The sequence below is a fragment of the Diabrotica virgifera genome, chromosome 9 (genome assembly GCF_917563875.1).
Source record: "Diabrotica virgifera virgifera chromosome 9, PGI_DIABVI_V3a".
Classification (NCBI taxonomy): domain Eukaryota; kingdom Metazoa; phylum Arthropoda; class Insecta; order Coleoptera; family Chrysomelidae; genus Diabrotica; species Diabrotica virgifera.
In genome coordinates this window covers 15,430,060-15,448,545 of record NC_065451.1, presented here as the reverse complement: position 1 = coordinate 15,448,545, position 18,486 = coordinate 15,430,060, and the positions used below count along the sequence as shown (strand labels likewise).

At 34.9% G+C, this 18,486-nt stretch overlaps 1 protein-coding gene across 6 annotated transcripts in view; it reads right to left on the bottom strand.

Moving 5' to 3' along the window:
- LOC126892198 (protein mono-ADP-ribosyltransferase PARP4) overlaps positions 1–18,486 on the bottom strand; it is a 400,117-nt gene that overhangs the window by 58,635 nt on the left and 322,996 nt on the right. For 4 of the 6 annotated variants that reach the window (XM_050661687.1, XM_050661688.1, XM_050661689.1 and 1 more), the window contains exons 3-4: positions 16,398–16,905; positions 13,157–13,561 (exon numbers count right to left, since the gene is read on the bottom strand). In XM_050661687.1, coding sequence (XP_050517644.1) covers positions 13,157–13,561; positions 16,398–16,905 — 913 coding nt within the window. The remainder of the gene's footprint in view (positions 1–13,156; positions 13,562–16,397; positions 16,906–18,486) is intronic. The other 2 variants (XM_050661691.1, XM_050661692.1) reach the window with 1 other exon arrangement.

Genomic DNA, 18,486 nt, shown 5'->3' with positions numbered 1-18,486 from the left:
CACTATTATTGAATTTGGTATCTGTTAAGTTTATAAATCTATTGAAAAAAGTATGATTTGAAAATTTTTTTGTATAATGAGTATTGAGTTTTTTACTATTGCAAATTAGATTATTTAGTTTTTTACATTGTGTATTATATTTTTTGTCTATTATATTATCTACTTCTGTTCTTACGTTAGAGTCTAGGATGTCAAATTCTATATTATCTAATCTATAATGTAATTCTGAATGACATACCTTAAGATAAATATTTATGAACCAACTTGAAACAACAATTTCTAAACACCCCTTATTTAAACAGTTCTTATATTGGTGGAGATACGTGGATGACATACTAGTCTGCTTTACAGGAACTAACAGACAACTTGACCAATTTCTATCATACATTAATTCACTTCATAGTAATATTGAGTTCACAATAGAAACAGAACAGAATAATTCCATAAACTTTCTAGATGTAACGATTACCAGACTACACAACAAACATGAGTTCTCCGTATATCATAAACCTACCCATACTGACACAACTATACACAATTCATCATCCCATCCTACACAACACAAATTAGCAGCCTACCATAGCATGATACATAGACTGACAGAAATTCCTATGACAAAAAATAACTTCGAGACAGAACTAAATATCATTAGACAAATAGCAGTAAACAATGGCTATAACGAACAAACAGTTAACAACATTTTAAACCAAAAACTCCATAAGAAAGCCTTGAAATTAGTGTATCCACCACCACAGAAAGAACCCAGTACCTTCTGCTCTCTCACATATACTGGCAAAATAACAACAAAAATAGCCAGATACATAAAAAAGAAAGGAATAACACCAGCTTTCAGAACTAACAACAACTTAAGCAAACATATTAAAAACAATAAAAGCCGAAAGAGAAAGCAACTACAGAGTGGTGTGTACAAACTAACTTGTGGTGACTGTCCGAAAACTTACATCGGTCAAACTGGCAGAACTTTTGACAAACGGATAGCAGAACACAAAAGGGCTTTCAACAATAGAAAAAAAGACACTTCTACATACGCACTTCACCTTCTAGATCATAATCATTCTTTCAATGAAGAGTTTCAAATTCTACATATTCAAAATAAAGGCCTTAAGCTATCACTTTTAGAATCTATGGAAATTAATAAATTATAAAATACAGATATAATTCTAAATGACCAACTCGAGACAAACAGCTCCCCACTCCTCAACCTCTTCAGTTAAAGACTTAAAAAGGCAAACACATTGTTAAATATATCACTTGAGAAAGGCACTTTGCCGAAACAGCTGTAGTAATAACATAGCTGATTTTTTGTGTTACGTTAGGTTTTTTATATATTAGTTTTTGGTTTGTTCTTCTGCGCCATTACAGGTTAGCCTCCTTTATACCACCAGACTTTCCCCTGCCAAATCTCTAGCTTTTTACCTTTCGGTAACGGTAAACACTTCGGTAACCTTTCGGTTTACCTTTCGGTAACACTTTGTTTAACAGATAAAAACTTAATTTTTAGCAACGCAAATAATCAAAACCGATAGAATTGGACTTGAACTTTCAAATGCAGTAAGCAGATTTTTTATTTTTTAATCAAAAGTTATTCGGGTTCAAAAATTGCACTTTTTCGATTTTTTGAAAGTTCAACCGCGTTTATCTCGAAAACTATTCATCCTACGAAAAAACTTGTAAGACCATTTTTTGCTGAGAATCACCCAAAAAATACAAAAAAATGTTTTGTTTTGCGAAAAATCGCTGTTATGTAATTCCTCAAGTTCTTTGTTTATAACAATCTTATCGATATCCGGATCAACTGTTACCCAAAAAATTCGTGTTCTACGGGTCAAAATACATAAAAAAAATCTTGGTAAGTCCATCTGAATTAAGGAGGCCGTTGTACCTGCCTCCCCCCCCCCCCCCGGCGACAGGACTATTCCGTTTCTATAATGCAGAGATTCTCCCCAATCTTTCTGGCACTGCTCAATTTCAATTTTAATTGTAGTTATCTGGCTATGAAATTTCCCATTCCTTCTCTTATGTTTCTATCGTCGTTTGTGTCCATTTTTCTTCTTACTGTATGTATTGGATTATTTCCTGTAGTTACTTTACTTCTCTTTTATTTCAAGTTCTGATTCTCTTGCCTCATTTCCATTAATTGATTATTGTTTTCAGCTTGTTCCTTCCTCACTTGCTTTATTCGTTCATCATTTCTTCATTTTTCCCCACAAGTTCGTTCATAATTCTAATCATAACTGCATTTGTATCTTTTTCTTCGCCTGCTTTATTTCTCTGTAGTGCTTCTCTTTGTTTGTTGATTCTCCCAAAGCTGTACTCTTGTTCTCCTCTCGTCTCCTGTACTCTGTTTATTTTCTTCGTCGGTTTTTATCTCCCTTTCTGTTTCGTTTTTATTTGCATTTCAAAAAGTATTGGCACCAAAAAAAAAACAGTTTCACAACTGACAGTTAAGGGTTAGTAAAAATGGAGCGTTAAATTGAGGAAAACTGGATCAATATTGTTAACGCGATGTTAAACACACTGGTTATCAAAAACAGACCACTCAAAAGTCAATATCGAACCAGTGCGTGAGAGTGATGGAGCTCTGAAGACTGAAACCTCGGAAGCCCGGAAGCCTGACGAGTTTAATAGGGATGTTCACAAAAAATTAAAAAGTCATTTCAAACATGTAAAACCATTAAGAAACACCCTAGGAATAATTGTCCAAAATTTCAACAAAATTGAAAAAGTCTTTCTATAAAAAATCTTTATTAGAAATCTAGCGTTTTTTTAAATTTCAAGAACGCTTCTCTATTGGCCTGACGTCACAAGTTGCATACCCCAAGCGCGCGCCATTCTCATAGTGTTATTGTTTACCTGTTTGACGTTTCAGGTCATTTTATTTTGTTCTCTTCTTGTTTTATCAGGGTTAAAGTGGAGTTTTATAGTGAATTTGTTTAGTTTAAAGTGGATAGACTGTTTGTAAGAACATATTTTGGGTGGTACAAAAATAAACAAATAAAATGGAAGAAGGTTTTCAGAAAGCCGATTCGTATAAACTACTGACTGTAGTGTAGATGTAACAATGGTGTATGATTTATTGGCATCTTGTAAAAAAATAAATCTACCACAGCTTTACTGAGTATATATTCCATATAATTTTCCATGTCTTCTTTAAGCTAAAGAAATAAATGCTTAATACTCCACAAAAAAATAGAGAAAGTTGTATGCATGCATTGTATGCATGCATATTGTATACATACATTGGCTGGTTATTACCTTACCTTGGTTAGGTGTATTAAAACTATTTTTATTCTTCTTCATGTGCCTTGTCCGTTGTGGACGTTGGCTATCATCATGGCAATTTTAATTTCATTTGCGGCGTTTCTGAATAACTCGATCGATTTTTGTCCAAATCATTGGCGTAAGTTTTTAAGTCATGAGTGTCTTTTCTTCCGGATCCGCGTTTGCTCTCTATTTTACCTTGCGTTATCAGTTGGAGTATACGATATTTATCATGCCTCATGAGATGACCGAAATATTTAAGATTTCGTTTCTTAATTGTAAAAGAGATTTCTTTTTGTTTTCCCATTCGACGCAATACCTGTACGTTGGTGTGGGTCGCCAGGATATTTTGAGGATACGTGGGTACACACACATCTCGAATGCCTCTAGCTTTTTCATTAATGTTTCCATTATTGTCCAGGCCTCTGCGACATATAGCAAGACCGGAAATAATAACATTTTAGCAGCCGCATTTTTAGTGAAAGAGATATTATGTCGCAATGGGTGAAAATATTTCTCATGCATGTTGTTAAATGTTGCTCTGTCCTTTTCAACTCTAGATCTTATTTCGGTTGTTTCGTATTTCGAGTTGACAACTGTTCCAAGGTAAAAAATATTTTTGAACTTGGGTATTATACATTTTCATTTCAACCAATCTTTTCACTAAATTATTAATGATTTTAATATAATATAAAGTCATACCTACATCCACATGTAGTTATTTCAAGGTTTACTTTTACTGTATGTATTATTAGAATCCCGTTTTTAGGAATATCCCAGTTTAAGGAATACAAATTTGAGGTCCCGAAACTTTTTCATTTACTCCTTAAGGGGGTAGGTGCAAAATCTTGGTCTAATTCTATTTAAATTCATTAATTTTTTTCGAATTCTGAGAAAACTAATAAGTATTTTTGAAAAATGTAAATACAGAAAGAACAATTACATTATTACCAAGGGCCGAAAGTCTCTGGAAAACTTCTATAGTGTTTATTTTATTAAGTTAGTTCTTTAAGTTAGTTATTTTAAGTTATAGCTGCAACAAACCATGTCTTTTTCTGTTTTAAATTGTCTGGAACGGTCATAAAAATCTTGTCAGAACTGTTTTTTGATGTATTTACACACCCAGGAACAAAACACCACTTATTTGGCTTCATTTTTAATAATAAAGTACGTAAAAAACTGCGCACATTCAAATACACTTCGTAAATAAGTATACAAAACTAGTCGTCGATCAAAGACGTTACGACTGCTGACGTCACAGACCGTAGCCTCGCTACAGGGTACCGTTTTCCTAGCCTCCAAGAAAATCAACATTATGAACTCATTTATCTTAAAAAATATACATTTTTAAGCAGTTTTATGATTGTTACGTTTTTATACACTTTGTAATCTATTGAATTTAACTATATTTAAAAATTAGTGAACATCCCTATTTCTTTTTGGTAATAATAATAAAATAGTAATCTTGTAACAGTTTTGAAATACCGGTATCGGTAAACTGTCGCCCACCTCTACTGTTCATTCAGATACCAAAATTTTAAGGAGTTTTAACACCAGCCTCGCTTATCGCTCCATAGCATCGGCATCATATAAAATCCGCATGTGGGTTTATTGTGAAGGTACATTGTACCTGAAGTTGATATTTTGTAAACGGTGATTAAGGAACGGCGTTCAAATGTAAAAGCGGACACCAAACTACCGCGGCCCACGCCGCGTTAAGTGGGTTGCCGAATGATATATGAATAAAAATTTAATGGTCTAGGTATCCGCTAATTGGCCAACCTTTCGAGACGTAAAATACAGGTTGTGGAATTTTAATGCGTTTGAAATTCTAATGTTGATTTTGCTACGGAAACTTTATAAAGTTACGGCACTTTAATGAAAATAATTTTGGCATCAAAGCTTATGTCTATGTTTTACTACATACATCGAATTCGGAAAAGTCTAGGGGGATATTTTGATAACATAATAAAATTAATAAATTCATGAAGTCCTTTAATTTCAATTGAGTTGGTACAGTTATATGCTCACTTTGTAGTTTTTTGTGTGTAAAACAAAACGGAAAACGGCAAAAAGGATAACGAATATTTGAAAACAACGGCGTAACCAGGATGATCTTAAGGGGGTGGGGGGGGTTACAACTACTGGAAGGTCTCTGGGGGTATGGTGTTAAGCGTATAGAAGTCAAAGTACATCCCAAGGGGTGGGGGGGGGGGGGGTTATAACCCCCGAAAAATAACAGTATCATCTACAAATATTGCCATGAGTGTGTCATCGGTTTGTGGTATATCAGCAATTATATTAAGTGAAGAAATGGTCCAAGTACGCTCCCCTGCAGCATTCCTGCATTTACAACACAGTATGTCGAAATTTAATCATCTACTTTGACAGTAAAAGTCCGTTCATTAAAATAGGACTTAATGCACGGTGAGCTTGAAACACGTTATTATCTAATTTAATATAGCTTCAACTTTTTTTGTTGGAATATCTTCTACATCTCAAAAATATACATTACAAGACAAAATTTAAATCCGCTAAGCGTCCCTTTAAATTTTCTTCTTTAAATATAAATTTCTGAAAAGTAACATTTTACATAAATATTTTGCAATAACTATCGTTGTAATCGTTTGCAAAATGAAAGAGACGTTTATCAAACTTCTATATTAATAGTACACGAACACAGCAATAAATACAGGGTGGGCCAAAAAAAAGTCCACCTCGATATTTAGCAGTACTTATTCGATTTTAAAAAAATGCCGAAACAGGTCGATTTTTATTTTTATATTGCAATTTTTTCGCATATCTTTCATACTAGTGATGTCATTCATCAGAGCGTGATGACGTAATCGATGATTTTTTTAAATGGGAATAGGGGTCGTGTGGCAGCTCATTTGAAAGGGTGTTCAATTCTCTATTCAGTAATATAAACATTGATATCATTATTTATACAGGGTAAACAAAAAAATATTTTTTTAATTAATTGACGCAAAAAGAAGAATGTACTTTTAATTTATTTAACCCAAAATACATTGTACTGCTGTCAGAAAATAGAAAAAAATGTTTATTTCACAAATAAATTTCGCTTAAATTAAATGACAAACAGCCTCCCACCTACCTCTTTTGACAGCAATCTTTATTTGCCCAATAAACATCTTTTTTTTTTATTTTCCGACAGCAATAAAATGTATGTTGAGTTAAATAAATTACATTACATACATTCTTCTTTTTGCGTTAATTAATTTCATTCAAATTTTTTTTCTTTGGCCACCCTGTATAAATAATGATATTATTGTTTATATTACTGAATAGAGAATTGAACACCCTTTTAAATGAGCTACCACACGAACCCTATTCACATTTAAAAAATCATCGATTACGTCATCACGCCCAGATGGATGACGTCACTAGTATCAAATATGTATCAAAAAATTGCAATTCAAAAATAAAAATCTACCTGTTTCGGCATTTCCTTAAAATCTAATAACTATTGCCAAATATCGAAGTCGATTCTTTTCTTTGGCCCACCCTGTATAAACAAATACATATCTAATTTTTTTCTTTTATCCACTAGTTTGCAAATTAATAAAAAATGCAACGGGTGAAGGATATGCGGGAGAGTTCAAGAAATTCTTCAAACATTTCAGACATTTATATATTTTTTAGAAAAAATCGTATTTTTTAAGGGACGCTTAGCGGATTTAAATTTTGTCTTGGATTGTCTATTTTTGAGTTGTAGAAGATATTCCAACAAAAAAAGTTGAAGCTATATTAAATTAGATAATAACGTGTTTCAAGCTCACCGTCAATGGTAGGATACATACAGTTGGTCGGGTTAAAAAACCATTTTAGTTTGCTGTACATCAGGGAATACTGAGTAATAATTTATGCTAGAAACAAGGTGCCCATTGATCATCTTGTTTGATCAGGTTGTAATGTTCTTAAGCATTTATATATCCCTGGTGTTTATTTGTACAAAAATTAAGCTGGTTTTGTCTTGTGTGTCATCCTTATCTTAATGTTGTTCTGAAGCTATCCTTATCTTAGTAACACAAAATAATCGTTTATCTTGCAAAACAGATGTCATATTCTGTTAAAGGTGAGAAATATATGTAAAATGAAAGATTTCTGTACATATGGTTAACAAATATGAGTATTATTTCTATCCTATTGCTTAATTCTTCCCACGGAAGTCAAATGCTCTTTGATCATCTTTCTACATTAGCTATAAAGTTATTTTTAACCATAATAAATAACATAAAAATGCATATGCAGGATTATTTACCGCTACCTACATAGTAAATGCCAACAACCACATATCCGACGATAATTTGCAGATATTTTGCGATTTTATGAAACATAAATAAAGTTTATTTTAATTTTTATGACTGTTGAATTATAAAGATAAATGTTATGTTTTCTTTGGAAAAACCACTGTATAGTCAGTAATGTTTTGTATCCAGTACTTTATTATCGACCGCTTAGTGTGAATTGAAAGTCACTTTCTATCAATGAGGTCACGTCTTTATTTTCTTGAACAATTGAAGCAGACTATCCTACATCCTGTAACATTTTGAACATCTCTTTGTACTATTATCAAGACTAATACTGACGCATGTAGCCATCGTGTGATGGCACTGGGCTAGACTGTCTTCAGCTAAGGCCCAGTTGGCTCACCTACAGCGGTTGATATGCGTTGGCATCTCATAAGCCATGAGAACCACTCCCACACACAGCGGTTCTTGAGATTATGTTGGATTTATCTCCTCTAGACATGATGGTAGCCTATCGTCTCAACTGCTTGGGATACTGGCTGGGAATGAATGGGCGGATGGGCCATGGTGACATTTGGAGACATTCTATCGAGTGTTGTCCAGTGCTCTCTATGGTACAGGACAGCATGGCCCCTCAATTTGAGTTCTCATCCTTCTTTTTGGATCAATTTCCTGACCGAGATGAGTGGACGGAACGGGAACCCAGTGGCGGGCCGTGAGGTAGTGCCATAGAGCCATGGCACTACCTTGCTAACTATGCAGAAACATATTTTTTATTTTCAAAACCTTTTAATTCCTGTTAATTTTGTTGTGTGTATTTCTTTTGATCTTCATAAATTATATAAAATATGGCAACTATGGGCGTAATACAATCTCTGTCGACAGCGGAGATTATTCGACAGGAGAATCATCTTGGTGCCAAAATCAGTACTGGCACGACTAAAAAGAGAAAGATTTTACGAGTATTCTATGTAAGTGACAGAGAAAGAGCCATATTGGACTATTAAGTATACCTTAAAATGAGAATCTCTGTGCCGGGCACGAGGATCTATTTATTTTGTGTTTCTTTACGTGCTGGTTTGTCGCTTTTATTATGCATATTTTCTGTGAAAAAGTTTTTGTATTTATAATTAAACTTTTAGTGCATTATGATCGTGGGTGTGTATAAATAATATTTTGATTATTTCTTAAGTTTAATTTATTAATTGACAATGAAGATTAGTATCTTAAAAAATGTTTTTGGTGGTTTTTCGCTAGAAAAACAACTACAAAATGTTATAAGGTTTTGTGGAGCTTTTAAGTTAGCTTAACGAGGTCACGACGAAAAAGAAAATTCAGAAAATAGAGGCATATTTAAGGAGCTGGTGAGTTTTAGCGCCGAATTAGACAACGACTTAAAGGTTCATATTATTCAAAGTACCAGATCTTTCAAAAGTCTACCTTATCCGGACATTTAGTTGCTTCTGATTTATTTAAGTCGGAGAAGTTTTCTGCTTATAAGCATCAGTTCTCCGAATCATTTCTTAATGAAACATGGAGACACTTTTAATTTTTAAGCAAAACTCGGTTTAAAACTGAATTAGAAGTATGTACTGTATTAGCGAACGAATTAAGTACTACCTCTGGGGCTGCTTCGCTATCGGTTTTATTGTAGAGGGAAGGCTTAAAAAGCACATTTGAAGAAACTATTAAATTTTCAAGTATTTTAGTTACCATTCCTATATCAACATATGAAGCCGAACGCTGTTTTTCGATGTTAAAACATAGTGTTTTAGGTATACTATCTGCAGAAAAGAATTTTGTAAATTGTATTGATAATTTTAATAATAAAGTCATTGAAAACTTTGCAACCAAAAAATAGAAGAATGAACTTCATACATCGTAAACTTTAAAGGTGACATTACACAAATTTGTGCATGTGTGTGAATAATGAAATAGTATTATTTTTATAACTTTGTAAATAGAGACTAAATCGTAATAACAAACTTCAAGCACATACCATTTTACGAACGCATTAAACGATTACCGTATAGCATTAATCAAAACACCTTAGCATCCATAAAAAAATATCAGACACCCCCCTGGACAGTTTCTTTACCAATAGTAGACCTCTCCTTACATAATTCTAACAAACATTCACACACCTCTGCTGAGATCAGGCTTCAATATCATACAAATTTACTCAAATACTCTTCTTACAAACTTTTCTTTACCGATGCCTCCAAAAGTTGCAACGGAATAGCTGCTGCTACTGTATCAGAAAACGTAATTTCCGCCACTAGATTATTTGATGGCTGCAGTATTTATACCGCAGAACTTCAAGGAATACTTGACGCACTAAATCATTGTAAAAATACAAATGAAAACCAAATACTAATATTATCAGATTCACTAAGTTCTTTACAGGCCATCAAACATGTTTACCCTACCCACATCAATCTATTTCTAATTAAAGACGCGTTGCATCAGCTCCAATTTTCTGGGAAAACCATCTCATTTATGTGGGTCTCATCCCATGTAGGAATAACTGGTAATGAGTTAGCAGACAAAACAGCGTTCGAAGCGATAAACAATGTGAACATTCCAACTACAACAGGCATACCAATCTCTGACACTAAACCTTATTCAAGAATCATGTAAACAAAATCTGGCAAGAAATATGGGATCAAACAAACACAAATCTGAAAACCATTAAACCAAACGTATCTTCAAAAAATCTTCCTATGCCACCAGAAAGAAAAGACCAAGTAATTATCAGCAGACTCCGGCTCGGACACACACGACTTACCCACAGCTACGTAATCTCCAAGGAACCGCCACCAATGTGCCAAAGATGCCAAATACCTCTCACAGTTAACCATATAATAATAGAATGTCCAGAATACACTTCAGCGAAAACAATATTCAAGATACCCAATAGCCTGAAAGAAGCAATGGTCACAAAATTCAATGAAGTTTTATCTTTTGTAAATCATTGTAAACTGTATAACAAATTATGATTCATTTCTTTTTTTCTTTGTAAACTCTAAATAATTTCCATATTTTTGTCATTCTTATATTCTAAAAATGTATCTTTTGCTCTATCTATTTTGTATTATAAATGTACCGCTAATAACCCGAGTGGTTGATGCGGATAAATAAAAATAAAAAAAAAACTTCAAGCACTATCAGCAGTAAATGCTGGTGGTAGGTTAAGAGGTTTTTATTATTAATTAGTTTACGGAAGTTTTGATCAATGTTGGACAATTGCTTGGCACCTCAGATCAATATACATCAGATACATAAGATAAAAGTATCCGCGCGTATTTTTTTTTAGTTTTTGTTATAAGTATACCTTTTTTGACAATATCGTGAATCCGTGACTAAAATTTTTGGCGGCTGCCCGAATTCTGGCACTACCTTCTTAAAGTGGTACGAGCCGCCACTGCGGGAACCCACACTAATCTTTCGGAGCGGGCTCACCTGGTTCACAGATGGACCCAGAGTGGACTAGTGGGAATGTGCTGGAGTGTATGGTGGTGGAGTCAGCTTTGCGTCTAGCCAGGCTCTCGGTTCCCATGTATCAGTCTTTCAAGCAGACGTTTGCGATCCTGGTATGTGCTTAAGAGATCATAGATAGTGCTTGCTCAGGCAGGACTATATCTGCTCTGACAGTCAAGCAGCGCAAAGGGCTTTGAAAGATCACAAACAGGTCTAAGCTGGTTCTTCAGTGCAAGCACTGGATGTTGTTGCGCTGACCAATAGGGATAACTTAGTACGGGTACTGGAAGACACAAGTGTGGAAGGGAACGAACGTGCTGACGCTCTGGCAAGACGGGGCTCAATTACTGGGCTTGTGGGACTCGAACCTGTGATTGGGTACTCCTGACCAGTAGTAGTGAATGGCACATTCACTACTACTGGCCAGGATAGTCTCAAGAAGCTTATTTTGAGGAGGTTCCAGAACTCCCTGAACCAGCTGTGGAAGTATGAGAAGACTAGGCTTCACATAGTGGGGCCATCCAAAAGTCTTATAGCCAACTTCTTTTTCTAGATCGTAGAAAATGTTCTCAGGTGGTCAGTATGCTTCCCAACCACTGTAGACTCAAACGGCACCTTCATCTGCTTTGATTGGCGGATGACCCGACGGTACCGTCTATGTGATGAGGAGGAGGAAACCTCCTCACATATGCTTTGGAAGTGCCTGGCATTGCAAATAATGTCCTCTGGAAGCAAATTTTTCCCTTCTATTGGCTTGAGCAACGCGAGCTTGGTCGATATTTTCGGACCAACTCATTGTTACTTCTCTAATTTTTATTCCCATAAGGTTCAAACAATGCATCACTAGATTTTAATTTTTTTGTCGAGGAACTGGGTAATAATTCGAAATTGTTTTCTGCAGTAAACTGATGAGCTTTAGGCTGCCTTTTAATATTATGCTTATTTCGATGTGTCCCCTTACTTCGATTGTCTTTTAAACGACCACTAGATCCAGACATATTTTCTGGTTTTCAAAACAATGATTTTCGATAAATTTCAACAAAATAAACCACGTGCTCGCTTTATAAATTTTATAACCGATACTGTAGGGACTGTTGAGTTGCAGCTGCACAGGTCAGGCATCGCACGCGTTATTGTATACAAACGAGTTTTAGCTCAGGTAGGCTATACAGCTACAACTTCGTTTCTTCTACAAATTTCTTAATAAAATTGTAGGACAATATTTCTATGACACTAAGGAATGTAGACACTAAGGAATATAGAGAGTAAGAGTCCTGTTAAACCACGTTAGCTTCACTTAATCTCTGAATCCACACAAAAACTTATTATAAAGATGAATAAGATTTAGAGCATATCGTCGGCTTCATATGAAAAGCGCGTAAGTCCCAAAATAAGCAAAAATGAGCTTTTTGCGTCATCTGATTAATATTTATGGTACGCATGCATAGCAAGACAAAAAAAAGTTCAAAAAAGTCAATGGATGTCGCTAGAACCACAAAAAAGAATTCTACCCAACTCCACGGCGTTGGGTGAATCACATGAACCTTGCCAAAGTCCATTATTTTCATTGAGGTTAGATGTACTTTTGCTGCGCTGCTGTGTTATATCTTCAAGAAAAGTAGTATTATAAGCTAACATAATATTATATCTTCACGGAAACAGTGTAACCTTATTGAAGGTAAGTTCAGTTTGATCATATTATTATAGTTTTTGTGTTAACTACATTTAAGTAGCATTATTATCCTTAAAACTCCACATTTGTTTTTCTTGTGGGACTTAAGCATTTTTCACAGTTTATTTTTGGCAACTTTTTATGGAGTTACGCATATTTCTTCATGATCTTCGTTATTAAATGTGACTAACTCCAAATTTTTTTCCTTATTTCAAAATTGAAAGTTGCTTAAATCCGTTTTTAAGTAATAATACATATTTTAAAAATAGATCTATCTTTATGAGAAGGGACGGACACTATTCTAAGTAACTGTGTCAAATAAGATTTAAGTCAAAATCATTCTTTAAATCAGTTTTTTTCGTCTCCTATAAAATTTGTATAAAATTTGTTAATTTGGACTTTTCTCATATAAGGCCGACGATATTGTAAATAATTTTGTAATGAGACATACCTGATCTCGCCTATTATTGTAGGTAAGCGTAATCGTAGTGTTGCCCAGCTGCTGGTTATCCTCGATCTTCACAACCGTACTCTCCGCCAACTTAACCTCGGCACTTTTGGCAGCCGACAAGATGAAATCTTCAGTCCGCAAATCTTCTATCCTCCTCATCTCACCGCTGTGCAGTTGAATTAAAGATCCTTTGGCAAAACTCCCAGTTATGGTATTGTTGTTTAAGGGTGGTTTTCTAGGTGACCTAGGTGGCGACATGGTTGCAGTCGTGTTGGCCGCCGTCGCCAGGAGCCGCTTTCTTCCCTCTATGGATTTTTGGAGATCTAAGGGACCGCCCCTGGGGCTGACCTCATCAGGTCGGATCAAAATTCTGTGCTTCAATGAACCTTCCTTACCTGAAGGCACCTGTAACATAAGTAAATTAGTTTTAGCTCAACAGGCTTTTAAGGCGTAGTTGATACGGACATCCCTAGTTGATAGTTAGTATGGACCTTATACAAACCAAGTCCAAGGCCGTGGAAGTAAACCAAGTCCAAGAAGTATCTGACCTCGCGTTTGAGGAATCCATGGGGGCATATGGAGATACCCGTAAAGCAAGACATGGTGTTACCATTAAAGAAAAGCAAGATCTTCTTCGCACTTACAGATGATTACTCACTGGCCCACACCATCCCGGCCGGTATTAAATACCACACAAGAGTTGGCATCCGTCTTTCAAAGGAAGTTTGGTCGAGATGTAGAAATTCAATTCGAACTGCTAGCTCCCGGAAAAACTTTGAAACTTCAAGTTGCATCACGTTACCTTTTCTATCTGGTAACAAAATACACTGCCCATGACCAACCCACTTACCAAGATGTATATGAAACATTACTTCAATTGAAAGAGCACATGTTGGAGTCCTACGTGCAAAAGTTAGCGATGCGAAAGCTAGAATGCCACCAGAGTTGTCCGAAATAAGGTGGAAAAAATCTTTAGAGACACCGAAGTCCAGGTACCTACTAGACTGTTACAATCCGCATGGTTACTGGTGAAGGAATCCCCTTAGAAACGTGGAGCATAATCTTTATCTGCCAACCCCACGGTCTGAGCTGGTTAAGTGCTCTATACTATACAATTCGAGAAAAATGCACAATCACCTGCCATCTAACATCAAATCTATTGCAGCATTTCCCGCTTTTCGCAAGGCCTTGAAAACTTATTTGCTTGAGAGAGCTTTTTATACAGTGAATGACTTTTTTATAAACGATTTGAATTCAGCAAATTGACTTGCAGGATTATTACTTTCGAGTACTTTTGTACATATTTGCAGCGGCATAGATCTTTTGATTTACTTTCCGTTTCCCCTTTCCTCGTTCGCCTTCTTTTTGCTCTGACGTTGTATACATATTGTTTGCAAAATTTTTAAATTTTTTAATGTGTACTTAATAACTATAAAATTGTATTTAAGTAGTATAACTCAGGCCATTTATTTGGTGTCTGTTTCTGTTTTTGTTTTGTTTGTAGTTTTTATTATTTTTTGTTTTTTATTGTATTTTTTTATTTTGTATAAGCTTTGTACACAAATTGGAAAATTTTTTGACAATACAGCATACCTTACTTACTAAGGGCGAAAACAGTCCCTTGCCACTTTTATACAACTGAGAGTTGTAAAAGAAGGATCAGTTGCCGATACCAGCATCTCTTATGGATGGAGCAATGTTACGTTAGTTACCTGTCAATGACCCACTAGAAAATTCTATTAATGGGACTCCAACTAAACAACGAGAGGTACAGTCCTTTCTAGAAGACCCAAGAAGCAGGTACCTGCGTGATGTCACGTAAGGTTTCTCGCTGTTCTTTTCTAGTAAATTCAGGAGAAACCCAGCCAGCGGGAAATATAATATATTTATAAGACAATAATTTAGAAACATCCACAAGGAAAAAGTTTTCCTGTAGTTGGCTGTATACCATGTAATACAAAAAACTGTAAAATCCCTTATAAAAGGTATATTTAAAATCCCTCAAAAGAGCTACATCACAATCACATAACTAGTTTCCGACTGGTTTACCAGTCATCATCAGTGCTTACCTAACATGAATATAACCTGGTAAAATAATGCAAATATATTGAAATTTTGACTACGGTTAAGAAAATTTGTAGGTTATACTCACGTGCAATGTACATGCTAACCACCAATATATTATTTAACAAAAATATGTGGGCCAAAGCCCTGTAAAATTAGTCCGTCAAGGAAACATCGATTTAGAATGCTACATTAGGCGTGGATGTTTAAAGTATCTTGCTAATATGCCCCAGGTAACATCTGAGCTGTGGATTTGGCTTGTTCACATGGTGAAAGTATGACAGCAAGTGACAATTAAATGGATAGAGGCCTCCGAACGATGACAAGACAGAAATGACAGTTCCACAGGAAGTTTAAAAATTATCCTGTCATATTTAAAGACTATGGTGTACAGCTTGTTAAAATTAGAAATGATGTAACAACACACGCCATTGTGAAAATTATCATTTAAAATTCAGTAAACTAGATGGTGCAGTTAAAAATGTATTCACGTATACTGTAAGTGGAGGTAGTTAGGCAAACCACATTACGCAAACGTTTGTATTCGAGAACTAAATTTAGTAATCAAATCTTGTTATCAAGAGATCTAAGATTTAAAAAAGCAATTTTGTGTTGATTTAAAGTTATCGAATTTATTTAACTTATTAGTAGCTGTTGGAATTTGTGTAGGTAAGGGTGTAGGAAATCACAATGGGGGTGGCTGAGGTGTAAAAATGTCTTAAATAATCTAGGGGGATGTATCATTAAGAAAGCACAAGCTCAAACTTAGGCGACTAATTCCTAAAGACCTCGCAGGCTGCCCGGATCCCTAAGGGTCCAAAAACCAAAACCGTCATAGGATGATGACAGTAGGGGCTGGGGGGTATGAAATGTCTGTGATAAATTTTTTTTTGTCAGTCCTTTTGAGGGATTTTAAATATACCTTTTATAAAGGATTTTACAGTTTTTTACAATAATTCAGGTTTGAGAACCAGCCTGAAGTAACAACTTGTATCTGACATAAGTTATAATTACGTATTATTGTCGGAGTAATAAATGGATATTATGTGTGCGGTTTATAAGTCAGGAATATAAATTGTATTATATAAATTGTTTTAGTGTAAGTAGTGTTTAGTATAAACAAATTTAAATAAAATCTAAGTAAATTAAGAGTTAAAATCATTAGGTACATACTAACCTTAAACGATGAATTTTGTGAATTGAGGTTCTGAGCGTTGATGACTTGCGTCTGCAGAGGAGGAGTCTTCTTCTCCCTCAGATCCCTCACAATAGTCGCCGACTTCAATCCAGAAGGAGTCGTCGGCCTCAAACTAGTACTCACGGGTTTTATACTAGTCGGAGGACTGTAGGAATTTGGTGGCGTAAGGAACGACGCCGTCACCGTCGGCGTCGTTGGAGAATACGTATCTAAAGGAGATAAGGGCGTCGTAGCGAAACTAGTCCTCATTTGTAAGTAGGGAGGTTGGCACAAGTTGGGATAGGGGAAGTGTGTGTACTGGGGGGTTGGGGGGAACATCCTGTAAGTGCTGTATGGTGACATATCTTCTGTGATTTCCTCTTTGGATTGAACTAGATTTACGGGAGCAGTGATCGTGGCTGGTGGTGAGGGATACTTGCTGACTGGTCGAGGCGGTGGGGCTAGTCGGGTGCCATTGGGATACGTGGTGGTAACACCATTATATCTACTGAAATAAGAAAAACGGGTATTATTAACATTTCAATAAGTACATAATAGGCTGTTCAATAAGTTTTGCTATTACAAAAGAAGAACAATTTTTATGGTTTGAAATACATTTTATTATTCGTTATAGTCTCTCTGAACACCAATAGTCATAGTCATACTTTATTGATCCTTTAAGACATTAAAAAATGTATAGGAAACGTCACTACAGAATTAAGTATAAAAACATTAATGTGTATAATACAATAAAATTGACAAAACATAAAATATATAAAATAACATTTTTACAAGTAAAATATGAAGCTACTGCAGTTTGTCCCTCAAGATATTCATTTATAGAATAATATGCTTTTGTTAAGAGTAAATCTTTAATATTTCTTTTAAATTTAGTGGAAAGTGGTATTTCTTTCACAGTTTTTGGCAAATGATTGTACAAGGTCAGTCGCATATATCTGAAGCAATTTTGAAATTTCGATGTTCTGTGCTTGGAACTGGTAAAGATTCAGCACTTCTTCTATTGTAATACTGATTGTCTGAATTTACTGAAAATGTATTGATTTCCTCAGGAAAGTTAAAATTTGATGTTTAATAAAAATTGGTTTACACGATTGTTGATAATCCAAATTATAAATTTTACGACAATTTTTTTTTGGTAATGAATACTTTGTTACTATCTACTGAGTTCCCCCACAAAATTACATTATAAATAGCACATGTGGCTGTAAGCAAGGCTATAATAACCGTTCATTAATGCCGAGATGGGTAGTGCGTTTTTAATTCTAGATATAGCATAAAAAGCTTTATTAAATTTCATGTTCACTGAATTCACTTGTTCTGACTATTTGAGATTACAATCAATGAACACACCCAAAAACATTGTAGAGTGAGTGGAAGATAACATATTGTTTCTATCATGGATGGTTAAGATATAGTCATTGGTAGATGAGTTGTATGAGTGAAAATAAATTATTTCCGTCTTGTCAATGTTTAATATTAATCTGTTGGTATTACACCAGCGTATAAAGAAGTCAACAACAGTCTTCATTGTCATTTTTAATTCCTCGAGTGTACGTGCAGAGACTATTAACGAGGTATCATCAGCAAATATTGATATTATAAGTGCCCTTATGTGATCTGGTAGGTCGTTAATAAAAATTAGGAATAATAATGGTCCCAGCACGGATCCCTGTGGTACTCCTTTATTTGTCGTGCATGGTTCTGAGCTTAATTCTTTAATTTTCACAACACTCTTCCTGTCACTTAAGAAATTTATTACCCATTCGAGAAATATCCCTCTAAAACCAACGTTATATAATTTATTTCGAATAAATGTTATGTCCAAGCAGTCAAAAGTTCGTGATAGATCAAAAAATAGTCCTGCCACGTGGATTCTACTATCTAATTAATCATAAATACGCTCATACAAGCTGCATGCAGCCGTGAGTGTCGATTATTTTGGTCTAAATCCGTGTTGGTTTGGAGTTAATAAATTGTATTCTTCTATAAAATTTAACATTCTGTTGTATACAACCTTCTCTATTACTTTGGAAATTACGCTAAGGACAGATACTGGTCTATAATTGAG